This window comes from Vidua chalybeata, chromosome 5, assembly GCF_026979565.1.
Source record: "Vidua chalybeata isolate OUT-0048 chromosome 5, bVidCha1 merged haplotype, whole genome shotgun sequence".
NCBI lineage: Eukaryota > Metazoa > Chordata > Aves > Passeriformes > Viduidae > Vidua > Vidua chalybeata.
The window spans coordinates 71,412,076-71,437,451 of record NC_071534.1 but is presented as its reverse complement, the minus strand read 5'-3'; the positions used below and the strand labels follow the sequence as shown (position 1 = coordinate 71,437,451).

The 25,376-nt window shown below is 52.6% G+C and overlaps 2 protein-coding genes across 2 annotated transcripts in view; both read left to right on the top strand.

The window, feature by feature from the left end:
- AHCYL2 (adenosylhomocysteinase like 2) overlaps positions 1-2,966 on the top strand; it is a 70,638-nt gene extending 67,672 nt beyond the window's left edge. Inside the window, exon 17 of the mRNA XM_053943237.1 lies at positions 485-2,966. Within this exon, the coding sequence (XP_053799212.1) occupies positions 485-491 (7 nt within the window). The 3' untranslated portion in view covers positions 492-2,966. The remainder of the gene's footprint in view (positions 1-484) is intronic.
- Positions 2,967-4,028: 1,062 nt separating this feature from the next.
- STRIP2 (striatin interacting protein 2) lies at positions 4,029-23,671 on the top strand. The gene is made up of 21 exons (XM_053943236.1): positions 4,029-4,190; positions 5,700-5,769; positions 6,775-6,849; positions 6,939-7,073; positions 7,250-7,370; positions 7,983-8,051; positions 8,136-8,242; positions 8,358-8,485; positions 8,783-8,992; positions 10,170-10,393; positions 11,668-11,733; positions 12,398-12,461; positions 13,093-13,164; positions 13,286-13,360; positions 13,840-13,937; positions 14,431-14,557; positions 16,286-16,386; positions 17,799-17,865; positions 20,927-21,031; positions 21,411-21,615; positions 22,221-23,671. The coding sequence occupies exons 1-21, from the start codon at positions 4,041-4,043 to the stop codon at positions 22,469-22,471; spliced, it is 2,520 nt and encodes an 839-aa protein (XP_053799211.1). The 5' UTR covers positions 4,029-4,040; the 3' UTR covers positions 22,472-23,671.
- The last annotated feature ends 1,705 nt before the right edge of the window (positions 23,672-25,376 follow it).

Below are 25,376 nucleotides of genomic sequence, written 5' to 3'. Positions count from 1 at the left end.
TTGCACAAAAGTGGATCTGCTTGGGAGGGTGAAGCCCAGATCCTTTTCCTGCAGGAAGAGGGATTTTCTTGGCAGGCAGAGAGCACCAGAACGCTCCCAGTTTGGGGATTACTGGGTTTTCCCAGATCCTGAGCTTCTTTCCCTTGCAAAATCCTGGTGCTTCCCCGTGGCTGTGGAGCAATTCCCTCTGGTTCAGTTCTCTGTGCCTGGTTTTGGTGCCTGGCATAGCCCAGCCTTGTTGGGAGCCAGGTTTGTCCTGGAGAGGTTGGGATCGTTGAGGGTCTCGGGGAATTCCCTGCGCTGAAGGGGAGCCACAACCCCTCCAACTTCCCGTGGGCACCTCGGAGGCGACGAGGACCGAGTCCCTTCCTCAACCATTTCTGTCCTTGGCGTTTCCCCCTCCCAAAATCCACCGTGCTGGTGCCGGGGCAGCTTCTCATCCCTTCCCCACTCACCAAACCCCCGTTTTTCCTTCTTTTCCCAGATACTGAGTTCCTGCCGCCGCATCCCGGAGAATCGCCAGGAACTGCAACAAGCACCCGAGTCTTTCTCAACTACTGTACAGGATGAAACCGCGCAAGCTTCCCACGCTAGAGCCGGGCTTGCTGCCATAGTCGACAGTGTGTTTTAGGTTATTTATTTATTAAATTAGGATACTGTTCATGTGGCCTCTGCCACTGGTGTTCGTCCTGCCGCGGGACTGGGAGACGCTGGATTTTCTTTCCGTTCCTTTCGTTTTTCTCTTTGGGTTCGTTCTTTTTCGGGGCTGGGAGGACGGGGAAGGCGAGGAGGAAGCTGCTGGAATCGAGCCGTGGAATAGTCCCTTATCCCCTGCTCACCCCCGTGCACGGCGGGACCCGGCCTGGGAGTCGCTTTTGGTTTCCTCCACACCCCAGCGCTTCTCCGGCGGCGCCAGATCCCGGCAGCCGGGGAATCTCGGGCGGTTTGACAACAGAGCCAAAATCCTCGTGGGCTCCAGGCGCTGCCGCCCAGCCGGAGCTGCCTCGGGAATGGAGAAGCCTCTCCGTGTGCCCTGGAAGTGCCCGGGGCCGTGCCCAGCGGGGGAACCTCGCCTTAGCACTGCCCGGAGCCGTGCCCGAGGGTCAGCGCCGGCCCGGGGAGAGCCCCGAGCGCGCGGAGGAGCCGGCGCCGCTCCCCCGGCCGCAGCCCCGCGGCGTTTTCCTGCTGCTGTCGTTCCGAGTGCCAACCTCTCTGGATCAACCAAAGTCGTGTTCCCGGCGGGGCCCGCGCTGCTGGAAGGGCCTCGCCCACCGATGCTGCTCACACGCCCGGCGGCTCTTGCCACGCCAAGCAGAGCTCGCCGGCCGCCCGGCTGGGAGGACCCAGGTCCTTCTCCAGCTGAATTTCAGTCCTCATTGGAAACGTTCGGAGTTTTATTTTCTGGTCATATTTGTATGAATCTGGAATTCCCCTTTGGAATGTATGAGACGTCCGCCGGAGTGACGGATTCTGTGCGAGGGGAGAGTTCAGCATCACTAAAACCCTTTGGTCGCCTCGACGTGTCAGAGCTGATGGAGAATAAATTTGCCAGAGTTCCCTGTTTTATCCCAGGATGTCCCACCTGAGCACAGGACAGCGTGACCCTTAGCAAGGTGACTTCCCAAGTGCCGGTGTCTGAGCAGAGCCACTTCTGTCCCTGACGTGGAGAACGTGATCCTGCTGAAATAAAACTGCCCGGCCCCGTGAGCACAGAAGCCTCTGTCCTCCCTGTTGCTTCACGAGTCTCTCATCGGCTGCAGATCCGTGTTTTGTCCTCCTGGGCTTCTTTGCCATCATGGAGAACTTTTTTGTGGCAGCTCGTTCACGCACAAGGAAGGGAAAACGGAGGAATTACGGCCTCAAGTCCTTCCCACGGCTCTCAGGAGATTTGGAGTCAGGTTGGCCACAAGTCGCTCATCTCCAGAGCAAACGTTCCCATGTGCTGGCTTATTCCAAGTTTCTCTTTGAAATCTCTCAAAGTCAGGAAGGAAAACCTTGAGAAGAGCTTGAGGAAACCTTGAAGAGGCCTTGGGAAGGCGTCAGGGCTTTGCAAAGGCCTTGAGGAGACCTTCAGGCTTTGAGAAGCTTCCAGACTGACCGCTAACCACAGACTTGAAACGATCTCTGCTCGTTCATTTTACCCGGATCCTGAGGTTTTTTGGGAAGAATCCCCTGAGCTATTTGAAACATCACACCCAGGTCTTTCTCCCCAGGCTGGATCCTGGTCTGCGTCAGCCCCTGCTGTTTCCTGGGAACGTGGGAGCTGCTCCTGGCCCAGGTGAGACGTGGCCGTGGGGTCACTGGGGCAGAGCAGCTTTGGGAAGGATGGGAATCCCATCCCAACCCAAGCACAGCCACTTCCCCCTGGAAAAGCCCCTTTCATCCCGACCCCTCTCATCCCCAGAGCCGCCTCCCGCCCTGTGCCTGCTCTGCACAGCCCCGGATCCCCTCGTGCCCCATTCTAACCCCTTTGATCTTCCAGGTAGGTAGGAAGGGACAAAAAAAAAAAATATATATATATATTAATACTAAAATCCCAACTGGCTTTTCCCACCTCGATTTTTAAAGCTCTTCTCCATGTTCTGCTTCTCCTGTAAAAGCTTTTTGGCTTGCTTGGCTTTTGTCCTAATCAACCTGGAATCATATCCTATGATCATCTCTAAATTAAACGTGTAATGGGGTTTGGTTTCTTTCTTTTTTTTTTTTTTTTTAATGTAACACATTTTTCAAGACTTAGGAAAAAGGAGATTTTAGGTAACACCAGCAAAATCGCATAAAGGAAATTAATTCTGTTCTGAACTTTAGAGATAATAAGACAAAACTCATCATCAGCAGTGAGGAAACGAAAACGTCGCAACCGTAACATTTCAGAAGGATGTTTTAAATATTAATGTCTGAGTGATTGTATTAGATCAGCAATAAAGACTCTGTAATCTCAAAACTCAAATAAAACATTGGAAAACTCAGCGTCTCCCGAGCGTCCTTGGGGTCAGGCGGGGTGGAGGGGGACAAGGAGGGATCAGGGATGGTGCTGGGATGGGAGGGGTTGTCCCCAAAGCCAGAGCCTTGAGCTCCTGCTGTTTCCAGACAATTCCAGCTGGGGGAGCGGCTCCGGGGCCGCGTCCTTGGGGCAGCCGGAGCTGTTTGGGCTCCTGGGCTGGCGTGTCCTTGGGAAGCGGTGGGAACGATCCCGGTGCCGTTATCTCCTCTGGAACAATCCCGTTATCTGCTCTGCTCCCGCCCTGTCGGGCCCCGCTGCAGAGCCGCACACGCTGCCGCGGCAGCCACGGGAAATCCCGACCCAAACCCAGCTTTCCAGAGGCTGTGGAGGGATGTGGGACATGGGGGCACCGAGATCGGGCACCCGGCCACAAACCTGCACAGTCACCCCAAAAACAACCGCCCCCCCCCGCCCCTTACTGGGTGTGGGAATGGAAATCCTGCTCCAGGGCTCCGCGAGCTGCCTGGGACCAAAATGGGGACGGCGGGGTTCGGGCAGCCCGACTGGCCGGCTGCTCCTGGGGGTGCCTCGGGGACGGGGACCTTCGGCCCTGCCTGTGCTGGGGCAGCTGCAGCCCCGCAGGTGCCCCCCGGCCCTTCCATGGCCACCCCCCCGTCACCCCATGGGCAGCTCTGACACCACCGGCTCCCGCCCTGCTGCCCCAGTTCAGCGCTCCAGGGGCACCCCAAAATCCCCCCATCGCAGCACTCTGTCCCCTCCCAGCACCCCAAGGAATCCTCCTTCCCAGCATTCCATCCTCCCAGCAGTCCAGGGACATCCTGTAAACCCCTTCCGCAGCGCTCCCTGCTCCCACCGCCCCAGGGACACCCCCTGTCCCCCCAAGCCCGTCCCCGATCCCGAGGGACCCCCGGCTTCTCCCCGGCTCCCTCCACCGTTACCCCGGGCCCCGCCCCATCCCGCTCCGGACCAATGGCGAGGCGGGGGTGTGTCCTTTTGCCACGCCCCTGATCCCGGCGGACCAATAGGCGTGGCGGGGCGTGGCGGGGCCCGGCCCCCACGTGCTGGCGGCGGCCGCGGGATGGAGGCGGCGGGAGGCACCGGAGCCCCGGGCCCGGGCAGGGCCCGCCCGGGACAGCCACAGCCACAGCCACAACCACAACCCCAGCCACAACCTCAGCCACAGCCCAAGGGCCGGGAGCTCTTCAGGGGCCAGCGCAAGGAGTCCGAGGTAAGAGCGCGGAGCTCGGTGCCGGCACCCCCCGGGCTCCGCCGGGACCTGCTATGGCCTAGGGGGGTCCCTGCTCCGGGGGTGGGGTTCCTGCGGAAGGAGCCTTATCCAGGACTGGGGGTGCTCCCTGGCCCCAGCTGGACGCTTTAGGGGTCCTGCGGGGGTGGCTTCAGCGTCCTGCGGTGCCCAGCCCGGAGCGGGGAGTCCCCAGGGGCGCTCCGCGGCACTGCCACCTCGCCGCTCCACTCCCAGACCCAGCTGGCAGAGTTTTGGGGTGCTGGCTCAGCCCCAGCACTGGCACCTCCCAGCCCCACGCCCAGAGCCGGCAGCAGGGTTTTGGGGACCCATCTGGGCCCTGGGCTCCCCCCACACTCTGCAGGCTCCCCCTTGCCCCTCACCAAGGTCCGGGTGCCGCTGTCCCCTCCTGCCCCAATAACCCCGAGGCGCGGGGGAAACACCAAACCCCGCCGGGCTGCTCTGCCCCAGCTGCGCCCGAGCGGCTTCGTGAGTGCCCGGCTGGGGAAGCGGGACCGGGATCGGGTCACCAGGATCCCACTGGGGTCTGATGTCCCCGGCCACCGTAAAGCCACCTTTGGAGCTCCCTAACCCCAAAAGGGTCCCCGGGAACGGCGTCCAAGTCGTGCCCTCAGCTCGTGAATTTGGGGTTTGCTTTGCTCCCCTGGCTCGGTCTCTCAAAGCGGATTAGGGCTGCACGCGCTTCGCCGAATTCCTCACCAGCTTTAGCTGCCCGAGCCGCCCCGCCGGCTGGGCTGCAGAAATTGGGTGAGGAACCAGCGTTTCTGGGCAAGTGGAGCTCATCCCGGAGCCGCGCATCCTCCTGGGTCTTCAATATTAATCGCCACGATGCGCATCAGTTCCAGCCCGGCTGCCGAGGAGGGATGCTGGGACTCGGAATGGGGAATTATGTTAATTTTCGTTGATTACCCATTCATGTGTTCCCTTACCCGGGGCAGGGCGGCGCGGTGCCGGCCTTGGGTCGTCTGGCTGCGGCTGCCTGCTCGCTGCCCCGCCGGAATCCTCCGGCGAAGTTTCATGCTCCAGTTCCTCATCCGCAGGGGAGGAGGGGGAGATCAGAAAGGCAAAGCCCGGCCCCGAGAGCTGTCAGATCTGCGGTGCTGAGGACGGAGCCCAGGGATCCGCAGCATCCTCCCGCGGGCTTTTGCTTTGAACCAGCCCCGGGGTTTGTTTTTAGGGCGTGCAGGGCTCTGAAATGCATCAAATATTCACCCGCATTTTGTGTCGTGCCTTTGCTTTCCCTGGGATTTGAGAAATGCTGCTTTTACACACGCCTTCCACATTTCCGCTGTGTTTTAAGCGGCCGCGCACGGACTCCCCGCTCCAGCCCGGGAGATCCATCCCTGCGAGTCGCTGCTCCGGCGGCTGGAGCAGCTTTGGCGCAAAGGCTGCGAGCGCTGGCAGCCATCCCGCATCCCAAAATATCCCCAGGGATGTGCCAGCCCCCTCCTAACCCCATCCCGCTCTCCGCAGGGCTCCGTGGATTGTCCCAACCTGGAATTTGAGTACGGGGATGCCGACGGCCACGGCGCTGAGCTGGCAGGTGAGGCAGGTTTTGGGTGCTGCATTGTTATTTATAGGTGCCCGGCAGGCAGGGAAAATGCAAATCCCGCCGGGATGGGGGATGGATATTGAGTGGTGCCGTCCCTGCAGTAACTGAGCAAGTGATGTTTATTATTAGAGAGCCACTCACAGCCTGGGGACGCAGAAGGGACGCGTGGGGACACGGGGATTACCCCGCGCTCCCCATTACCCGGGGCACAACGCCGGGGCTGGCAGGAGGGCGGAGTGTCCGGTGACAGAGCCCAGGCGGGAGGTGTCACCCTTTATCAGGCGGCTCTGTCCTTGTCCCCTCTGCGTTCCTGCTGTGTGGCGGCTCCAGCTGCTTCTGCTCCGTAACCCCCCCGGTCCCGAGCGTGTCCGGAGAAAATGGGGTTATATTTAGCTCGGCGTATCTCAGCTGCACGAGCTGGCCTGGCAAAAACACGTTTCCTCTGCAAGGGATCCTTCCTCCTTCCCTGCAGGATCACTTCAGTCCTCCGTGGTGCTGCTCAGCACCTCAGCACTGTAGGGATTCTGTGGGAACAGGTAGGAATCCTATAGGAACAGGCAGGAATTCTGTGGGAAGGGGCAGGAATTACAAAAGAGCAGGTGCAACATCGTGTCCCTCCAAGTCCAGCCCCTATTTGCAGGACCCAAAACGTCTGAGCTGCTGGGTGGGGAATCAGTGCAGGTCCTGCCTGGGTGTTCCTGCATTCCCTTCATTCCCAAACTCTTAAGTGAGACTTAAAATGTCCCCTCAAAAACCCCAATGAAATTGCAAATGCAGCCGGAGCAGGAGCTGGGAACAGCCCAGCCAGAACACGGGGATGAATTTGGTGGCATTGGGTGGCCACAAGGTACCCTTGGAGCTGCAGGAGAGCTCAGAGACCAGTTTAGATTTCTGTCCCGTGTCTGCCTGGGTGCACAGGCACGCTTCCCAAGGAATTTGGGAACAAGAAGGAGGGCGAAGCCCCTCCATGTCCCTGCTGATCCCTGTATCCACCAGAGCTGTACAGCTACACCGAGGAGCCTGAGCTGAGCCACAACAGGAGATGCTTCGAGGAGGATTTTCACACTCAAGGTACCAGCTCTGGGCTCAGCACCCCTTGCCTGGGGCAAGAGCGGGACCCCCAGGGAAGCACCCGGCTGGAGGCCGTGTCCCTTTTCCAGTGCCGGACAGGAGGTGGCTGGAGCTGGACAGGGCTCAGCAGAAGGCCTACGTCATGCACCTGCTGGATGGGCTGGAGGTGGTCAACAGGGACAAGAGGCTCAGAGTAGCACGGGCCATCCTGTACCTGGCACAGGGTAAGGACATGTCCCCCGTGGCCGGATGTGGCCACGGATCCACTGCCATGGGGTTTTGGGAGAAGCCTTTCTTGGGGTTGTGCCATGTGAAGCTCCTGCCTGGGGTGGTCCTGTGGACTCCAGGGGTTCAAAGGCAGATCCTCCCTCACCGGTGTTTCTGTTTGGGGCCTCTCCAGGTGTCTTTGGGGACTGTGATAATGAAGGTGATGTCCTGCACTGGTCTCGGCACAACAGCTTCCTCCTGTACCAGCTGGGAACCTTCTCTGCCTTCCTGGAGCTTCTCAACATGGAGATTGAGTGAGAGGACTGTGCTGCCCTCACCCACCTCTCCCTCCTTGTCCTCTTCTTCATTCTTTCTTCTCACACCTCTGCTTCTTGGACTCTATGACCTTGGGGGTCTTTCCCAACCAAAATGATTCTGTGATTCTCTGATCTGCTTTCTCTCCTTCTTTTCTTCCATTCAATTTACTCTCCTCCTCTTCAACTTCTTCCTCCCCACTTTCCTCACCTTCTTCTTCCATCCTCCTCTTTCTCTTCTACCTCCACTTTCTCCTCATCTTCTCACCTTCCTTCTTTTCATCTTCTTTCTCCTCATCCTCCTCACCCTTTTTCTCTTAATCTTCTCATCCTCTTAATCTTTTTCCTCATCCATCTCATCTTCCTTCTCCCTATCTTCCTCACCCTTTTCTCCTCGTCCTCCTCCTTTTCATCTTCTTTCACCCCATCGTCCTCACACTCTTCTTCAATCCTCCTCACCCTCCTCTTCATTGTCTTTCTCCCCATCCTCCTCCTCCTCCTTGGGAGGTGCCACAGGCATGTCACGTGCCCTGGTGTGGCATTCCCAGCGCTGCAGACGTTGGCTGGGGTGAGGATGAGGGGGCTGGCGCTGAGCTCGTCCCTCTCCTGCAGGAACAGCCAGGCCTGCAGCAGTGCCCTGCGGAAGCCGGCCATCTCCCTGGCCGACAGCACGGAGCTCAGGTAGCCCCTCAGCACTGGGAGGGGTGTGGGACAACCTCTGGGGACACAGTGGCCTCACACCTGCCTGCCGTGCTGTCCTGGCAGGGTCCTGCTCAGTGTCATGTACCTGATGGTGGAGAACATCCGTGTGGAGCAGGAGACGGATCCCCCCGAGTGGAAAACCTGCCGGGAGACCTTCAGGATGGAGCTGAGTGAGCCCCAAAGTTCATTGTGCCCTACTGAGGTCCCTTTGTTGTGCTGGACCAGTGGGGAGAGCTCAGGGACAGGGGATAGGCTCTGATCTCAGTCCTGGTCCCTTCTCCACAGGTTTCCCTGTGCACACTGAGGAGCCGTTTGCTCTGCTGCTCTTCACGATGGTGACCAAGTTCTGCAGTGGCCACGCTCCACACTTCCCCATGAAGAAGGTCCTGCTCCTGCTCTGGAAGGTGCTCCTGGTGAGTGCAAACCCTTCCTTGCTCCAGAAACTTTTATTCTGGGACAGTGCTGCTGCAGCCTGGATGTTCCCCACCATTCAAACCAATCGTGATGGGGTTATTTTGGACGGCACCGGGAGCTGACACAAGGAACCAGTTCCTTCTGGGATGAGGGTGGGCTGAGGGCGTGGGGTGGGGGAGGACTCTGGAGAACAAACGAGTGCTGTGGCGCCTTCATCTCGGCTCTCCCCGTTGATGACCCCCAGCTGGGAGCTGTCCGGGTGGGTTCCGTGCTCTCCCCTCCCTCTCTGTCCCCAGTTCACGCTGGGCGGGTTCGAGGCGCTGCAGGCCATGAAGGTGCGGCGGCGGGAGGAGCTGGGGCTGCCGCCCCTGCCCGAGGACAGCATCCAGGTGGTGCGGGGGATGCGTGCGGCCTCCCCGCCCACCTACGCCATCGAGCTCGTGGAGCAGCAGCAGCAGCAGCAGCAGCAGCAGCAGCAGCAGAAGCGGGGCCACCGCAGCCGCAGGGTGAGAGCGGGAGCGTCGTCCCGGGCCGGGATGGGTTTCCAGCAGGCACCGGCGGGACGAGCCGGGAGTGCTCGTGGTTATGGTTCCCTTCCCCGCCCCCACCCGAGTGCTCCGGTGTTTTCCAGTTTTAGGCTCACGGAATTGTTTTGGGTTGGAAGGGACCTTAAGGAGCATCCAGTTCCAAATGACACCTTCCATTAGATCAGGTTTCTCACAGCTCCAGCCAAGCTGGCCTTGGGCACTGCCAGGGATCCAGGGACAGCCACAGCTGCTCTGGCAATTCCAGCACAGCCCCTCCCTGCCCTCCCAGGCAGGAATTCCTAATTCCCAAGATCCCATCCATCGCTGCCCTCTGGCAGTGGGAGCCATTCCCTGTGTCCTGTCCCTGCAGGCCTTGTCCCCAGTCCCTCTGCAGCTCTCCTGGAGCCCCTTTAGGCCCTGCCAGGGGCTCTGAGCTCTCCCTGGATCCTTCTCCTCTCCAGGTGGGCCCCCCCAGCTCTCCCAGCCTGGCTCCAGAGGGGCTCCAGCCCTGGAGCAGCTCTAGGGCCTCCTCTGGGCTCTCTCCAGGTGCTACTGCTGTGTCCCCAAGGCTGGGGCAGCTCTGCAGGTGGGGTCTCACCTGAGCACAGGGGCAGGATCTCCCTCTCCCCTGCTGCCCATGCTGGGGAACCAGCCCAGGGCTGGGGGGGATTTTGGGCTCTCAGTACACATGGTCAGAGCCTGTCCAGTTTTTCATCCACCAATTTCAAGTGCAACAGATCAGCCCCATGGGGTGTTTGATCCAGAGGAAGCCAGAGGACATCCTGACCTTATGGCAAAGGGCTGATAAGCACCAGGGACAAACTGCTCACAGCAAGTTCTTTTTTTAGCTCTTCTCTTGGAGTTGCTGTGTTGTGTTCTGAGGATGGAAATGCCTTTTGCTAAGGAAGAGCTGTCAGATGGAAGCCCCAAAACTTAAGGTGGAAAATGGGGTCACACCTCCTAGAGCAGCAAGGTTAGAGGTACAGAAGGAATTATCCTTGTGCAGGTTTTGATGGCAACAGCTAGGAGGAAAATCCTTACCTGAGGAACATCTGAGAGCTTGATCCTTTCAGGATGGAGATATCTGGTGCCAGCACCTGAGAGGGAAATAAAACCCTTGAAGTGAGTTGAATTTTTCCTTCTCCTTCTGCTGCAGCCCCTGATGAAGCAAGACAGTTTGGATATCTACAACGAGAGAGATCCCTTCAAGAACGACGAAGGAGGGGTTGATGAAGAGGAGAATGACGACGTGGACAGCGGGATCGAGGGGGAGCTGGACCTGATGGAGCGGGACGCGATCATCCCTGCGATGCCAGCTCAGCGCCTGCCCATCGAGAGGGTGTCCTTCCCCAAGGGGCTCCCCTGGGCCCCCAAAGTCAGGTAAAGCCACCTGGTGCCACCGCCATCCTCCCCAGCCCTGCCTGTCCTGGAGTTCATTGAAGTTTTTTGGGAAGCATTGGGAAGTTGGTTTGGCCTCTGGCAAGTTGAACTGAAGTGACTCCGCTTCTCTTTTTGTCAGGCTTGGTCCTTTCTAGGTTTGGTGTGTAAAGCCTGGGGAAGAGCTCAGCTAAACCCAGCCCAAGCCAATAAATGGCCAAACCAACTTATTGCCCAATAAGCGGTGATCCAATTTTGGATATCCCAGGTTGTACTGGGAAGGAGGCTGTGCTGGGGCGCTGTGGGAGCAGGGTCAGCTTTCCCAACCAGGTCCCAGTGGATCTTGGTAGCACAAAGTCCTTGATTAATCATCTTAGGAGCTGGTTAATGACACCTTGTTGGGTGAGTAGGACCCCTGTGTTGCCAGGTGAAGCCTTTTTTTAGTGGCAGAGAAAAACATCTAAGGATAAAGGAGTTGGTGCCTTTCCTTCCTAAGGCAGCTATCCACACATGAAATGAGGGAATGTTAGGAAAAGAGGATGAAAACCTCTGCCCCTTTCCCTCTGATCCATGTGAGTTTTTTTTTGCTGTTTATCCCAAGCCTGGATTCAATCCAGTATCTTTAAAACACAGGAGCAAATAGATATTTTTGAGATAGGAGCAGTGACAGGGTTAAGTCTGTCTGTCCAGAGCATTCCTAGCAGAAACACAGCAGGAATTGGTTTCCCACATGGATCTCCATGGTGGTGCTGTGGTGCTCCACGTCACTTAACACTCTCAGCTTTGAAATCAAGTGGCTGCTGCTTTCCTTGGCTGCTGGCTGGAAATCCAGCTGGATTCCTTTCTGCCCAGGAGAGCCTTGGCTCACAGCTCATGTCCTGCTTGTAGTGCAGAGCTGCCGAGCAGTTCCCATGAAAGATGCCCAAGGTGGACAAGATGTCAGCTTGCTGTCGGAGCAGCGTGTGCTCTGACAGACCGTGGAGATGACATTTGTTCTCTCAGAGTGAGCAGATGCTCCTTGGAGATGCGTGTGAGGAGCACAGGAGGTGGATACAAAGGTGCTGGTTGCAGAAAACTCCTCTCCGTCTACTCACACGTTCCCATGGAGTTGCACAGCAAATACAAATGGTTTGGGTTCACGTTGGTGGTTCACTGAGGGCAAAGGTGGCTTTTGCCCACTGCTGTTGAGATCTCTAGAAATCAGTCTGAGGTTGTGATCTTGTATGTGGCTGCTTTCCAACCTTTTCCTTGTTTTTGTCTCTCCGCTGCTCCATCAGACAGAAAGACATCGAGCATTTCCTGGAAGCAAGCAGGAACAAATTCATTGGATTCACGCTGGGACAGTGAGTGTTTCATCCATGAAATCTGCCCTGTAGCTTCCATCAGTGGGGGTTAAGTGGTGGGAGGTGTGCGCAAAGGTTTTCCCTGCTCGAGACTTGCTCAGGATGAGGCAGTGCTGGGTTTGCCAGAGCTGCAGCAATGAAAGCAGTGCTAGAAAAACATGTTCCTGGAGACACTGGTCCCCAGGGACCTCTTTCTATTAAAAATCAGACCTAGCCCGGAATAAGTGACCGCTGGCCCAAGCCAAGAACTGGTTTGATGTGAAAGGCAGCTGAGACAGTTTGGTATCCACAGCAAATTACCCAGTTTGTGAATAAATCAAGCTGCGGGTCAGAGTCATCCTGGGACAGCCCCAGCAGGGTACATTCATTTTTACGTGCAGTGCTGGGCTCAGACTGGCTCCACTTTATTTCTGATGTCATCTGATTTCACCCAAATTCTGATTTAATTTGTTTTTACCCCAGTTCCTCACCCCGATGTCTCTCCTCTTGTGCAAGCATGATGAGGAGCTGGGAAGGCAGCAGCTCAGGCCAGCACCTCTCCCAATTCCTGACCCATCTGGGATGCATTCAGCAGGCTCCAGGCTCCCTCTTTTACCTGTTATGACATGGAAATGTTTGAATATGGATGTCCTTCCCAGTACTGACCCTCCTTCCTCTTCCCCAGGGACACCGAAACCCTGATAGGGCTCCCACGGCCGATCCATGAAAGTGTGAAGACCCTGAAGCAGGTGAGATGGTGGCTCCCATGGGATATCCACCACGTGGATCCTCCTGGCCAACCTCCCTGAAACACTGTTACTGCAGGGAGTAAGAAGTTGGGTGCCACAGGAAGAGCTTTTGGAGCTTCTTGCAGGAATCAAGGCGAAAAATTAAAAACTGAGTCCTCAAGTAGCCTCTCCAGCATTTTTACTTTCCCTTTATCCAAGGTGTAGCATTCCTGTTTCCTAGTGTCTGCCATGTGTTTTGGAGGTGGCAGACTTTCAGAGCTGGGTTTGGACATGCATTCCCAAACTGGTGCTGTTCCCAGAGGGAAGCATGGCCAGCCTCGGCTCCTGCAGTGCTCCACAGGGAATGAGACCCCTCCAGAGGCCATCTGACCCTATACAAGGACTGGGTTGTCTTTTGGAGGTGATTGTCCCTCTAAATCCTTACAGAGAGCTCCTAGAAGGAGCGGGTGGAAGTAACCAAAGGCAGGAGGTGTGAGAGGCTTCAGGGACAGAGGGATGTCCCACACAGGGATGAGTTCCCTGTGGCTCTGCTGTGACCTGCACAGCTCACTGGGATATTGCTGTGACCATCACTGGCCGTGTTTCCTCCTTCAGCTGTGACACTGCTCTGCCTCTGTCTGTGTTTTGCCAGCACAAGTACGTTTCCATCTCGGATGTCCAGATCAAGAACGAGGAGGAGCTGGAGAAGTGCCCCATGTCTCTGGTAAGAAGGAAGTTGCTTCATCCCACCACCAGAGAGAAGATGAGAAGTTTCCAAGGTGTCACGTAAATCCGTGCTTATTTTTACTTCATTTTCCCTTGTTTTTAATGTTTCTCTGCCCTAGGGGGAAGAGGAAGTCCAAGAAACCCCTTGTGAGGTCTTGTATCGAGCAATGTTGTACAATCTCCCCCAGTACATGGTAAGCCCCCCTTCCTTAAAAGGAAGGAAGAGCTTTGGAGTAGGGAATGGTGCCAGTCCAGGAGCTGCAGAGCTCAGCACAGGAGAGTGTTCAGGACCTGGATGGTGAGATTTTGGTGGGAATCCTGAGCAGAGTTGGGAGGAAAGTACAGTCCAAGAGGAGGGATTCAGAGGATTCTGAGATGTTGGTTGGATAACATGGGCTCTGTAGGGAGAGACAGAGATTTAAGTGCATTTAAACTCCAGGTGTTCCTTGTGCTGTTTTACCCACCCTACCAGAGCTCAGGCCCATGTGATGCCTTAGGTTAAGGATCAAACAGAGCTGCTGAGTTCCCCAAACTTGTCCTGTCTGTCAGAGGTTGAGTGTGGCCTGGTGAAACCCTGTAGAGTTGGCTTGGAGTTGTCCAGTTTTGGCAAGTGAAGGAGAAGGAAGGAACTCCCTTTCCTGGACCATCCCCCCACACCTGCCCTCTCCTGCAGATCGCTTTGCTGAAGATCCTCCTGGCTGCTGCACCCACCTCCAAGGCCAAGACTGACTCCATCAACATCCTGGCAGACGTGTTGCCTGAAGAGATGCCGTAAGTCTCTCACCAGGTGGCCACCAGCCATCCCAGCCTTGCCACCAAGTCTTGGACCAAGCAGTAGAACCAATAGGTTTGGGGGGCTCCATATTTGGGATATCTGTTTGGGTAGGTGTAAATTACAGTTGGCACCAGGGCAGAGCTGTGAAAGCCAAGGAAGCGATGCTGCGATGATTTGAGTGCAGCCACTCCAATCTAAGTGGCACAAATGATAAAATCCTGCTAACTGACCCAAATCATAAAGATTTGTCAGCATATAGGAGGTGTCCTCCCTACCGCTCTGCCAGGATTCCTGGTGGAGGGCGATCCACTTTTTTTTCACTCCTTTTTGAACGCGTTTTGGCATCACCAGGTAGGATGGGTGGAAATGGGAGTCCCGGGGGGAGTGAAGGCGCTTGGTTTCGTAGAGCTCATCCAGATGAACGAGAACTCCGCAGTCCCTTGGGCTCCCTGCTGCCACAGCCACGGTGCTGTTTTCCCTCCACCCCAGCATCACCGTCCTGCAGAGCATGAAGCTGGGCATCGACGTGAACAGACACAAGGAGATCATCGTGAAGAGCATCTCGGCGCTGCTGCTGCTGCTCCTCAAGCACTTCAAGCTGAACCACATCTACCAGGTGGGCCTAGAGGAAGCCCACTTCCTAGAGGATGGCCATTGCCCAGCTGGGCTTGAAGGTCCTGATAAACCCTCTCCTGGAAGACTTCCAGGAAGAGTTTCCATGAGGAGCTTGTAATCAGATTTCCATAGCTCCGGGATTTGTACAGGGTCGCTCAGGCTGGGATAACCCCGTTGTGCTTTGACAGCATCATTTCTACTCTTGTGGCAGGAGCTTTTAGACTTCTGGGAATATCCATTCAGGTTAAATTTAGGAAATAGCACGAGCCTCCCTGACAGAAGGGGGAAGAGGAAGGGGATTAGGCAAGACTCTCTTTTGCTCTGTCATCTCCAGTGCCCAGAAATAGTGGCCTCACGAGGTCTCCTAATCTGGTTTTGGCAGGATCGGGTTCTTGGGGCTCCAGTTTCAACAGAGGCAGGAGATCTGGGTCATAGTTGCCATCTGATTTTTGTTCCCAATATGATTTTTGTTCCATCCGCATGGCAGCAATCAAACTGCACCCACTTCAGGGCTTTCTTTGGTTAAAAAAACCCAAGCACTAATATGAGCTGTGGCCCAGTTCTCCACTCGTTCTGCAAGTCAAACAATTAATGTTTTCTAATTTTTTTCTGTTAAAGCTTTCAGCACGCTACAAATCCCTCTGCGTTACAAAACCCACTGATATTTAACTGAGGATAAATATAAATCCACGTATTGGATTGGATAAAATGAAACCAACTCCCACATTTTTACAATCCTACATTTGTTCTGCTCCCCCCCCCCCCACATGCCTTCATTAATTTTTCTCACTTCAAAGCAGCTCCTCTCCTTTCTTTCCCCCAGGCAGGAGGGCCATTGCAGCCTGCTGCTGAGCCTGGAGAAAGCTGCAGGGTTTCATCCCCCCCTGATTCTGCTTTTCTTTGTGTCTGATCTGGGTGATTTTGTTCTTTCGGTGACAAAGGTGGTCTCAGGGAGCACCATGAGAACTCCAGCAGGTCTGAAATGAAGGAATCAGTGAACCACGGAATGGTTTGGGTTGGAAGGGTTGATTACTCACCAGCACATCCCAGTCTGTGTCATCTGTGGTGTTGTGTCATCTGTGGTGTGCCAATGCTGACAGCTGGCACCAGGCTGAGATGAGAACAAACTGTTCCTTCCCTCTCAAATTGGAGATCTGGATGGAGAGGCATGGGAAGGGCAGGATGGGGTAGGATTGGGTTTTGCTGCAGTTTGTAGCTTTAGAGGGCGGGAGAGATTTGTTGCATTATTGAACTGTAGAGTGGTTTGTGTTGGAAGGGACATTGAAGACCATTTAATGCTTTGAGGCAGAGAGGAATTAAAAGCAAGTAGGAAAATAGAGATATTATTTCAGTCAAAATTTCTGAGGGAACTGGGATAAGTGTGTGAGAGCAATAGGATTTATTGTATTTTCTCATGTAATAGCTACGACTCCTTCCCTCTTTCCCACACACTGTTTTGCCAGATTTAATTTTGAAAAGCCATGAGGTGCAGCTATTCCTAAAGCGCTGCCGTGAAGTGTGCATGTCCTCTCTATGGCAAATGGAATTTCCCAGCTGCTGTGCATGACACAAACCTTACACAGCAAACTTCAGGGACAAAATGGTCTGTGAGGTGTCTGGGGCAAACCATGCCAAGTGCTTTGCTTTTGGCTGGAAAGAGGTTTCCATTCCCAGGTGGTGCTCCCAGCTGTCCCAGCTAACGCTGACCCCTTTCCCTTCTCTCCCCCAGTTTGAGTACGTGTCCCAACACCTGGTGTTTGCCAACTGCATCCCTCTGATCCTGAAATTCTTCAACCAGAACATCATGTCTTACATCACTGCCAAAAACAGGTACAGCCACTGGTGGGGGACAGAGAGGTGATGGGGCAGGAAGGCTTCGTGCTTGGGGAGCCTGGGGGGGGGTCCAGGTGTCCTCACAAGGTTTTGGGGTGTCCTGTCCACTACAGAAATACGTGGAGGGAGCAAATCCCTTTGGCATGATGAGGATGACTGGATGCTGGGTTTCCAATCTCTGATTGGGCTGCTGAAATAGTACTAAAATAAAATAGGCTTCATCTTTAAAATAAAGTAATTTTCATCTTCACATGAACTCCTGGGGAGCCATCCAGTGCCACCGAGCATCTCTGGGACGCAGCTTCGTCAAGGCCTTCCAGGTCTTTCCCACTTTTTATAGCTGTAACTCATTTTTCCTGACTCCTTCAGGTTTTCCGTAGCTGTCACTGCCTTTTACTGCTGATCTGAGAGAGGCACCAGCCCCATTTTGAGCAAGGCACTGGCTGGACCACCATGGGTCAAAGTCCTGAGACAGCACAGGTCTTTCACAGCTCACCAGGGCAGGATTCCTCTGTTTGGAGAGGAGCTCCACAGGGATGTTGGAATGATAAAAAGATCCTTTTTCTTCCTTTTTGATGCTCTTTTTGTTGCTCTTCAGCTGCGTGTGTAGGCTGGTCTGTCTCCTGCACGGTATGGTTGTGTCTGTGCGAGGAGGCATGCATAGAAATACAGGAAGTCATATGTTGATCCTCCTGCTGTAAATATTTCCACTTTTGGTCCTGTGCTTTAAGTGAGGAGGAAACATATCCCAGGAGCACTCAGCTCCCTCCTCTGCTCTGGGATGGAGGTTTCACAGGCAGGATACGCACCTGTAAGTGAGTGAGGTGGGATGTGCAGCTGGATGCTCTGAGCCAGGGAGGTGTAAATTCCAGTTCTGAGACTATTTTTACAAATTGACTACTTTTACAAATTCCACAGGCCTGGAGGCCTTTGAAAAACGTGATACTCTAAATACTTGCTCACCATGAATTTTCTTGCTGCCAACCAGATGCCTCCCTGTGAACCTCAGATCTATTTTGTTTACTTTTTTTCCCCCTTTTTAAATATGCATATGAATAACTCATCTGTCCTGTCTTAATGGATCCAAGTCCTTTGAGTCCTTATTAATGCACTCAGGATGGAGCTTTGGAGCCAGGAGGCATCGACGTGCTCCATTAAGCTGAGGGCTGAGGCAGTGCTGAGGCTGGGATCCTGTTTGGATGCTGTCTGTGCCGGAGGGAGGCCCGTCAGCACGGCCGCTTCATGTGCTGGAGATGGGATTGTTCCCCACCCAAATCTCTTGTTGCATTTCCAGTCACAGAGCAGGAAAATTGTTACAGATTCCTGGACATGATCATATAGATCACCTTAAAAATTCCTCTCATTGTTAATTGGTTGCTAACGAGCCCCTTCTTTCCCGTTTCCTGCAGCATCTCCGTCCTGGATTATCCGCATTGCACAGTCTGTGACTTGCCCGAGCTCACAGCAGAAAGTCTGGTAAGCAGCACAGAGAGGGGTTTTGTGGCCAGGATTGTTCTGTGTGACAGCATAAGGAAGGACTTGGGTTTTCTACTCTCTGTCTTCTTTCTCTGTAACCGCCAACCTTTCCAAAATTGGACTTTTTTTTTCCCCTCCAGGCTTGAAAATCCCTCCTGTCACTATTCTGAGTCACTGTCAGCTGTAGGGAAGTGGGGAAGAGACACTGCTGGTGTTGGGCACCCCATAAAAATAGTTAGGTTTAGGGTTTTCCCTCTGACAGAATAGAATCACAGAACTCCAAGATCGCTGTGGTTGGAAAAGACCTCCAGGATCATCAAGTCCAACTCCAATCCTTTATCAAACACCACCTTGTCCCCAGCTCAGGGCTCTGAGTGCCACATCCAGGAATTCCTTGGGCACCTCCAGGGATGGGAGCCCCAAACCTCCCTGGGCAGCCCCTGCCAAGGCCTGACCCCCCTTTCCATAAGGAATTCTTCCTGATGTCCAACCTGAGCCTCCCCTGGCACAGTCTGAAGCTGTTTCCTCTTGTTCTGTCAAGACAAGACTCTTCTGCTTTGAAAGAGAATTTACCCAGAGGCTGTTGCCTCCCAGGTTTCAGTTGCTCTGAGCACTCCTGTTTTATGTTTAAGGAATGAACCAAATTCCATGTGGAGAGGAGCCTTAAGTATTCCAGAGACTGGCCAGCAGGATGGGCTGGGCAAATACACAGACTGCAGATGGGACAATAACGCTGGCAAGTTCATAACTACAATAATTCAAATGCAGAGGGAGGTTGGACTCGGACAGCACAGGGGAAAGCTTTGGGGTTAGCAGGAAATAATGGACAGGGAATGGAGACCCTAAATCATTAAAAAGGATCCTGAGCAAATCCAGTCCAGGCAGGGATGATCTCATGGTGCTGCTGCAGTCTGGGGCCTGCGTTGTTTTCCTTAGGTGTGTAAAGGTCAAAATCGCCAGAGAGGAAGATTTTCCCCAGATCCACGGGCTGCTGAACGCTGGGTGTCCTCATCCAGCCCTGCCAGACTCCATCGTATTCTGGAGCGATGGGGACATCTAGTGACACTTCACTGAGGGTTTCATGGCTTGTGTAATCTTCACTATCAGCCTTAAGGCTGTAGGAGGAAACTGAACTTTTTTAGGGAAAATATTCCCAGTAGGGTCTTGACAATTTGAGAGCTGTCACATTCAAAGACAGCACGTTTCACTTCCCTCCATGCAGACATGGATGTTATCGTCAAGGGAGAGCAATTTAAATAGAAAATATGCAGAAACCAACTTGAATTTTACCACGAGGGTTTGTCTTTGGGAGGATACCCATGGAAGTAAGGATTTAATAGGAATTAGACACACCCTGGTACTTGAGGGGGATGTTTGTGCGCGTATTTGTATTTCTTCAGCCAACACCTCATACGTTGTTTTGGCTTTTTTTTTTACCACTCTGATGAGTAATATATTTCAGTGTAACACATTTCTTAGAGGATGTAACAGATGATTCTGCTCTCAGTGGGTTGAGCACAGTGATGCGTGTTTGGTTATCCCAAGGAGAGCCAGGATGAGTCCAGCACTGCTGTCTCCCAAGGAGGGGCTCGTGGGGTAACTGCTGTCCCCACCCGGTGTAAATCAGGAGTGGCTGAGGTGGTGGGGGATTCACCCACCCTTCATGGGAAAGGCTCTTCAAATCCTGGCCAGTCCCCATCTCCCCTTTCCTGTCACTCCAGAGGGGTCTGCAAAGGGCTTAACCCACCCCTTAGCAGGGGTATTAAAGTCTGTGTAGCCTGTTCCTTCCTCCCATAAATCTGATGGAAAGACTCTCCCTCCTTGAATCTGTAGAGATTCAAGTCTGTAGAGACTGGTGACAATCAAATCCATCAGCCTAAAAAATGGATGTTGGCTTATTCCACTGGGATCTTTGGGAAAATTACTTGGTGTATAGGGTGCAGGTTAGGCCTGGGCATGATGTGGCACTGCAGAGGCAGTGCAGTTTGGGACCCCCAAAGTATCAGACAGCGTCCACGAGCACCTCAGTGACATCTTGGTGACATTCTGGTGACATCCCACCTCTGGCTGCCTCTCGGACATTGGAAGGGGCTGCCCAGAGAGGTTTGGAGTCCCCATCCCTGGAGGTGTCCAAGGAAGGCCTGGACATGACACTCAGGGCTCTGGGCTGGGGACAAGGTGGGAATCAGGCACAGCTTGGACTTGGTGGCCTTGGAGGTCTTTTCCAACCTCAGTGATTCTTTGATTCTGTTTGGCACTTGCCTTTAAAAGCAAAGGGGTTGTGCTGATGGTATTTTCTTGGGTAAATCTGCTTTCAAACTCCTCCTGAGGGTGCCCAGATCCTGGAATGGGTTGAGGTTTTGCCCCAAGTTAAGAAGGCTGTAGCTGGCTGTGAGTGGTTTATAGATTCAGCAGCCCTTGTTTTGTACTAATCCCCAAACAGGATTTCTGTGGGACATTTCTCCTGTGCTTGGAGTTGTTCAAACATGGAACAAGTTACTGCAGTGGTGGAATTACCACTCAAAGTGCCACAGGCACTATTTCCACAAGCCAGAGCTGGGGGTGTTTACAGTTACCTAATATTTAAAACAATGTCTCAGCAGCACTTAAGCTGGAGGGGATTTTTGTTACAGAAAGGTCTCGTCCTCTTGATACAAATGTTGCTATTTGTCATCCTGTGTTGATTTGTGATTTCCTTTTGCTGGTCTGTAATGTGTGCTCTAAGCGTGAATTAATTTATATAGTTACCAAAAGCAGTGGTGATCACCAGGCTGAAATTTTCTCCCGTGCCGTAAACAAAGAATACAAATCTACCCCAAAATATATTTCCCGTGATGGGGTAATGTGATTTATCCCATTATTAGCTCTTACTCTAAATTAAAAGCAGATTAAAATTGAAGCGTTTCAGAATGGTGTTCCCCAGAATCTGCTGATGATAACCCAAGTGAGGAGGAAACTCTGCTGCTTGTGCAGACAATAAAAATTAAGATTTCTGCCTAAGGACATCTCTGTGGCGGTGCTGATGAACGCTGTGGTCAGGGCTGCGCTTCTCCCCTTGCAGGAAGCTGGAGACAACAACCAGTTCTGCTGGAGGAATTTGTTCTCCTGCATTAACTTGCTGAGGATCCTCAACAAGCTGACCAAGTGGAAACACTCGAGGACAATGGTAAAGGGGTGTCCCCTCCCCCTGAGACCCTCCAGCGTTTCACCTGGAGCACGTCCCTGGCTCTACACAGCGGGTTCAGCCTGGCCTTGCGCTCAGGGTTTCTTGTGGAAGTCCTGGAGCTTCTGCTCTTCATCATCTTCCCTTTTTCCTTTCACAGACTGAGCCTTAAATGCAGAAATACTTTTTCTCCTGCAAATAACATTATTTCTGTGACCCTCAAGCCCCGTGCAGAGAGTGTTGGTTGTGTTGAACGCTCCTGTTCTCCCTGCTGAGGGTTTGTGGTGTACGAGGCCCAGGTGTTGGTGCCCAAATCAGCCCAGGCAGCGTCTGTGTGGCTCCCCGAGCCCTCTTGCATTCATGGGTGTTGGTTTCCTGGCAGATGCTGGTGGTGTTTAAATCAGCCCCGATCCTGAAGCGGGCTCTGAAGGTGAAGCAGGCCATGATGCAGCTCTACGTGCTCAAGCTGCTGAAAATCCAGACCAAGTACCTGGGGCGCCAGTGGAGGAAGAGCAACATGAAGACCATGTCTGCCATCTACCAGAAGGTGCGGCACCGCATGAACGACGACTGGGCCTACGGCAACGGTGAGTCCTGCCCGGCCTCGTCCCTCTGCCTCTGGCTTTGTGGGAGCCTCGCTTGCTTTGGCCTAAAACCTCTAAAATCGTTGTCACTGTTGGGGATTTCTCCCAGGAGTTTTATGGCACCGTTCTGCACCGTCAGACTTAGAGCTCGTGAAAGCCAGCTTTGAAAATACTGGGATTCTTTTCATATTTATAAGTTTATATAATATGACGTAATGTCATGGTTATTGCAGCTTTTCAGTATCACTCATACTTTTGCCCAAATTTTAAAATATTTGGGGTTAGGAGCTCATTATAAGCTCACCAGGTTTTAAATGTTTTAAATCTTGATCCCTGCATCAGTGGTCAGCGGAGATTTTCAGTAAAAGCGGTGCAGTCTTTGAGAAAAAAGCAGGGGCTGGGTAACTACAGAGTCCTTAATGCAGGAATAATTACATTTTTATGGGTTATCTTAAATGAAAATGCACACATAATGGGATTTGGTTAGGAATAATAACAATTAGGAGTGACTGGTTAATTCACATGGAACCTTCAGCCTTTCTTTTGCTCAGACCTTGTCAGAGCGGTGTTTCCCACGATACGTGGGTGTTGTTCCTCCTTCACTGCAGACATCGACGCCAGGCCGTGGGATTTCCAGGCCGAGGAGTGCACGCTGAGGGCCAACATCGAAGCCTTCAACAGCCGCAGGTACGACAAGCCGCAGGACTCGGAGTTCGCCCCGGTGGACAACTGCCTGCAGAGCGTGCTGGGCCAGCGCCTGGAGCTGCCCGAGGACTTCCACTACTCCTACGAGCTCTGGCTGGAGCGGGAGGTGTTTTCGCAGCCCATTCGCTGGGAAGAGCTGCTGCACTGCCAGTGACAGCCGCGCCTCCGCCTGCCCCCGCTCCCGCCTCCCTGAGGGCCGGCGGTGCCGCGGGCTGGGGTGGATCTTGGGGGGTTTTAAAGCACAGCTGGGAAAAAAAAAAAATCAAACCCTAAACTTTCCAAAGAGACCGAGTCTCTCCGTGCCCAGCAGACACCTCTTTTTGGAGGTCATCCTGTGACTTCTTGGAGACCATAAAGCATCGGTTGCGGAGCGAGCTCAGAGCCCAGGTGTGTCTCCATGTAGGCTTGGTGTAGGGATTCCCAGCTGGGAATTCCACCCCTCCCGGCTGTGCCTCGGTTTGTCTGGCTCTGTTCGGTTCTGGCTGGCTGCTGACGTGCTCCCAACACCACCCTGCCGGCCCGGGATAGCAGGAACACAGCTCGGGATGGAGACAGCATTCCCGTGTTGTCCCTGGGCTGGCACTGCTGCTGCTGCTGGGGTGACACGGCCCAGCTCAGAGTCCTGGTGCCACCAGGGACAGGTCCTGCGTGTCCCCTGGACAGCCGCCCGTCACCTCTGCCCCTCTCTCTCCTCCACCCTCGCTCACCTTTATTGAAGCGCCCCTGTGCCGTGCAGTGTTTCCAGGTGCGGAGCTGGGAGATCCCTTTTATCTCCTCCCTGAGTGTCATTGTGATTCCACATCCTCTCCAGCCCTTCCAGCCCTGAGGAGACGACAAATACCACGTAAAAAAAAAACAAAAAAAAAAAAAAAAACAAAAAAACAAAACCAAGTTTTACACGGATTTTTGGTTGTTTGGGGGAATGTCTGTGCCAGGTCTTAGGGTGGGGAGGGAAGGTGCTTTGGTGAACAATTTACGAGGAAAAGAGTGGATTCTGTGGTCTGTAACTTTCAGAATGAACAGGAAATTGAGCTGTGAACTTTCTATCAATTTAATAACTTAATACTTAAATGAAATAATGAACACTACACTTGGGTAAAGCTGCGTTGCATGAGGGTGGCATTTGTCAAAGCATCGTGTGTTCACATAGGGCAGGGAAGCCCTAAATAAACAAGTGTTTGTTATGGCAGGATTTGTGCTAATTGCTTAAATAATTAATTAACCTGGGAATGTTTCTTTCATGGGGTTTGTCCAAGGCCTTGTTCATGGAAATGCCATTAAGCCTTTTAAAAACCTTTTAAAATTTGCTTTTGTTCAAAATAAACCAACTTTTAAAGGACACCTCTTTATTTAAGCTTTTTCTTCCTGTGTCTTAATTTAAATGTTTCTTTTTTATTATTTTTTTAAGGACAAAAACATCCCCCAAACTCAGCCCTCACTCCTACCCATCTCCACTCAAGGGGAAATTGAATGAATTACTAAAAAACATAGAAAGCTCCTTGGTATTTGGCTCAAACCTTTTTTTCCCCCCACAATATGCTGGGGGAAAAAAAAAAACCAGTGCATACCCAATGTGCATTTTTTCTGTATTTTATATTTATTTAAATATTTTTATATTTAAATTGTGTTTTTCAGTGCCTGTTATTTTCACTGAGACACTTCAGTGCCTGTTATTTTCACTGAGATTAGAAACCCAACTTCTTACCTGAATGTCTGTGTGGTGGAGGATGGTACAAACTTACCCTGTATTATTCACACCACCACTACCAAATTTTCTGCTTCCCAGAGAGAGATCTCCACAGAAAACCTGAACCTCTGCATAAAAAAATGACTTAGGGAGAGGCTACGTCTTTATTTGAAATATTTATGTCCCATCCTGGCAAGCAAGCAGCAGTTTCAAATTTTTTTTTTGCTTCACAATGAGAATTTTCTCCTGTTTAAAAATTCTCAGAAGAGCTGGGGGCCAGCAATTAAGGAATAATCATTTTATGTGTTCATCAAGGCAGTTTCAGAATGAAGTTTTGGGTGGTTTCTGCACAGCTGGAGGAACATCTGTTATCTCACCCCAGCAGGACTCTTGGTTCCAGGAACCCTCCAGTGTTCCCAGTTCCTGCTGTAATTGCAATAAAGAATTTTTTTTCTTCTGTTTCTACCCTACAGGTGGCTGCTGAAAGTTCTGCTGTGGGTAAGACCTTTTCTTCAGCACCTCAGCACAGATTCCACTGTTTTCTTGTAGATTCTTCCCGTTTCCTGGGGATATAAAGCATACAGAATTGACTTGTTAATTTCTCAGTCTTCTCTAAGCAACTTTGGAGCTGTTTGGTGAATTTAATGCAAATGTCAGTGAAGGATAAAAGGTTATAAAGATACAAAGTTCCTTTCAGAGTTGAGAAAAGGAGAGAGTGATGAAAAAAAAAAAAAAAAGAAAATAAGGGGGGGGGTTAGTCTTTATCCATTCAGTCTGGCAGTGTTTAAAAAAAAAAAATCCCTCCTTTTTCTCCTGTGAATATTTCCATAAAAATAACAACACGGAGATGTCCTGGCTGACTCTGTATTTACCCACTTGTAACCACAGAAGTGACTGTATGAGGTCAGGCTTATTATACTCTGGAGTTTGAGAAGCTTCCCTTAATTATTTATCAAAGCCTTGCATGTGTAAACAGCAGCTTGTTCTGCAGCCAGGTCCACGCACTGCCACAAAACACAACATTTGAGGATCATTTTTGTCTCCTTGATTGAACATTCCAGTGCTCAGCGCCTTCCTTTTTGCCTCAATAATTATATTGTGGCTTCTGGACAGTTGTCTGTGCTAAAAGGAGATAATTAGTGCAATTACGATTGTTTCTTTTATGCCGTGTGGTTTGTTAATACAGATGAAACAGAATTTCCCTGAACAGAGTGGAAATCAGTATTTTTTTTTTTTTTCATTTTTGCTTTCATTATCCAAGGCTCATTCAAGAGGATTTTACTCCCAAATCTGCAGACTTTTTTCCCTGAGCTACACTACCAAGTCTTTTTATTAGGCAAGAAGGAAGGGAATTTACTCGTGCAGCAGAGAG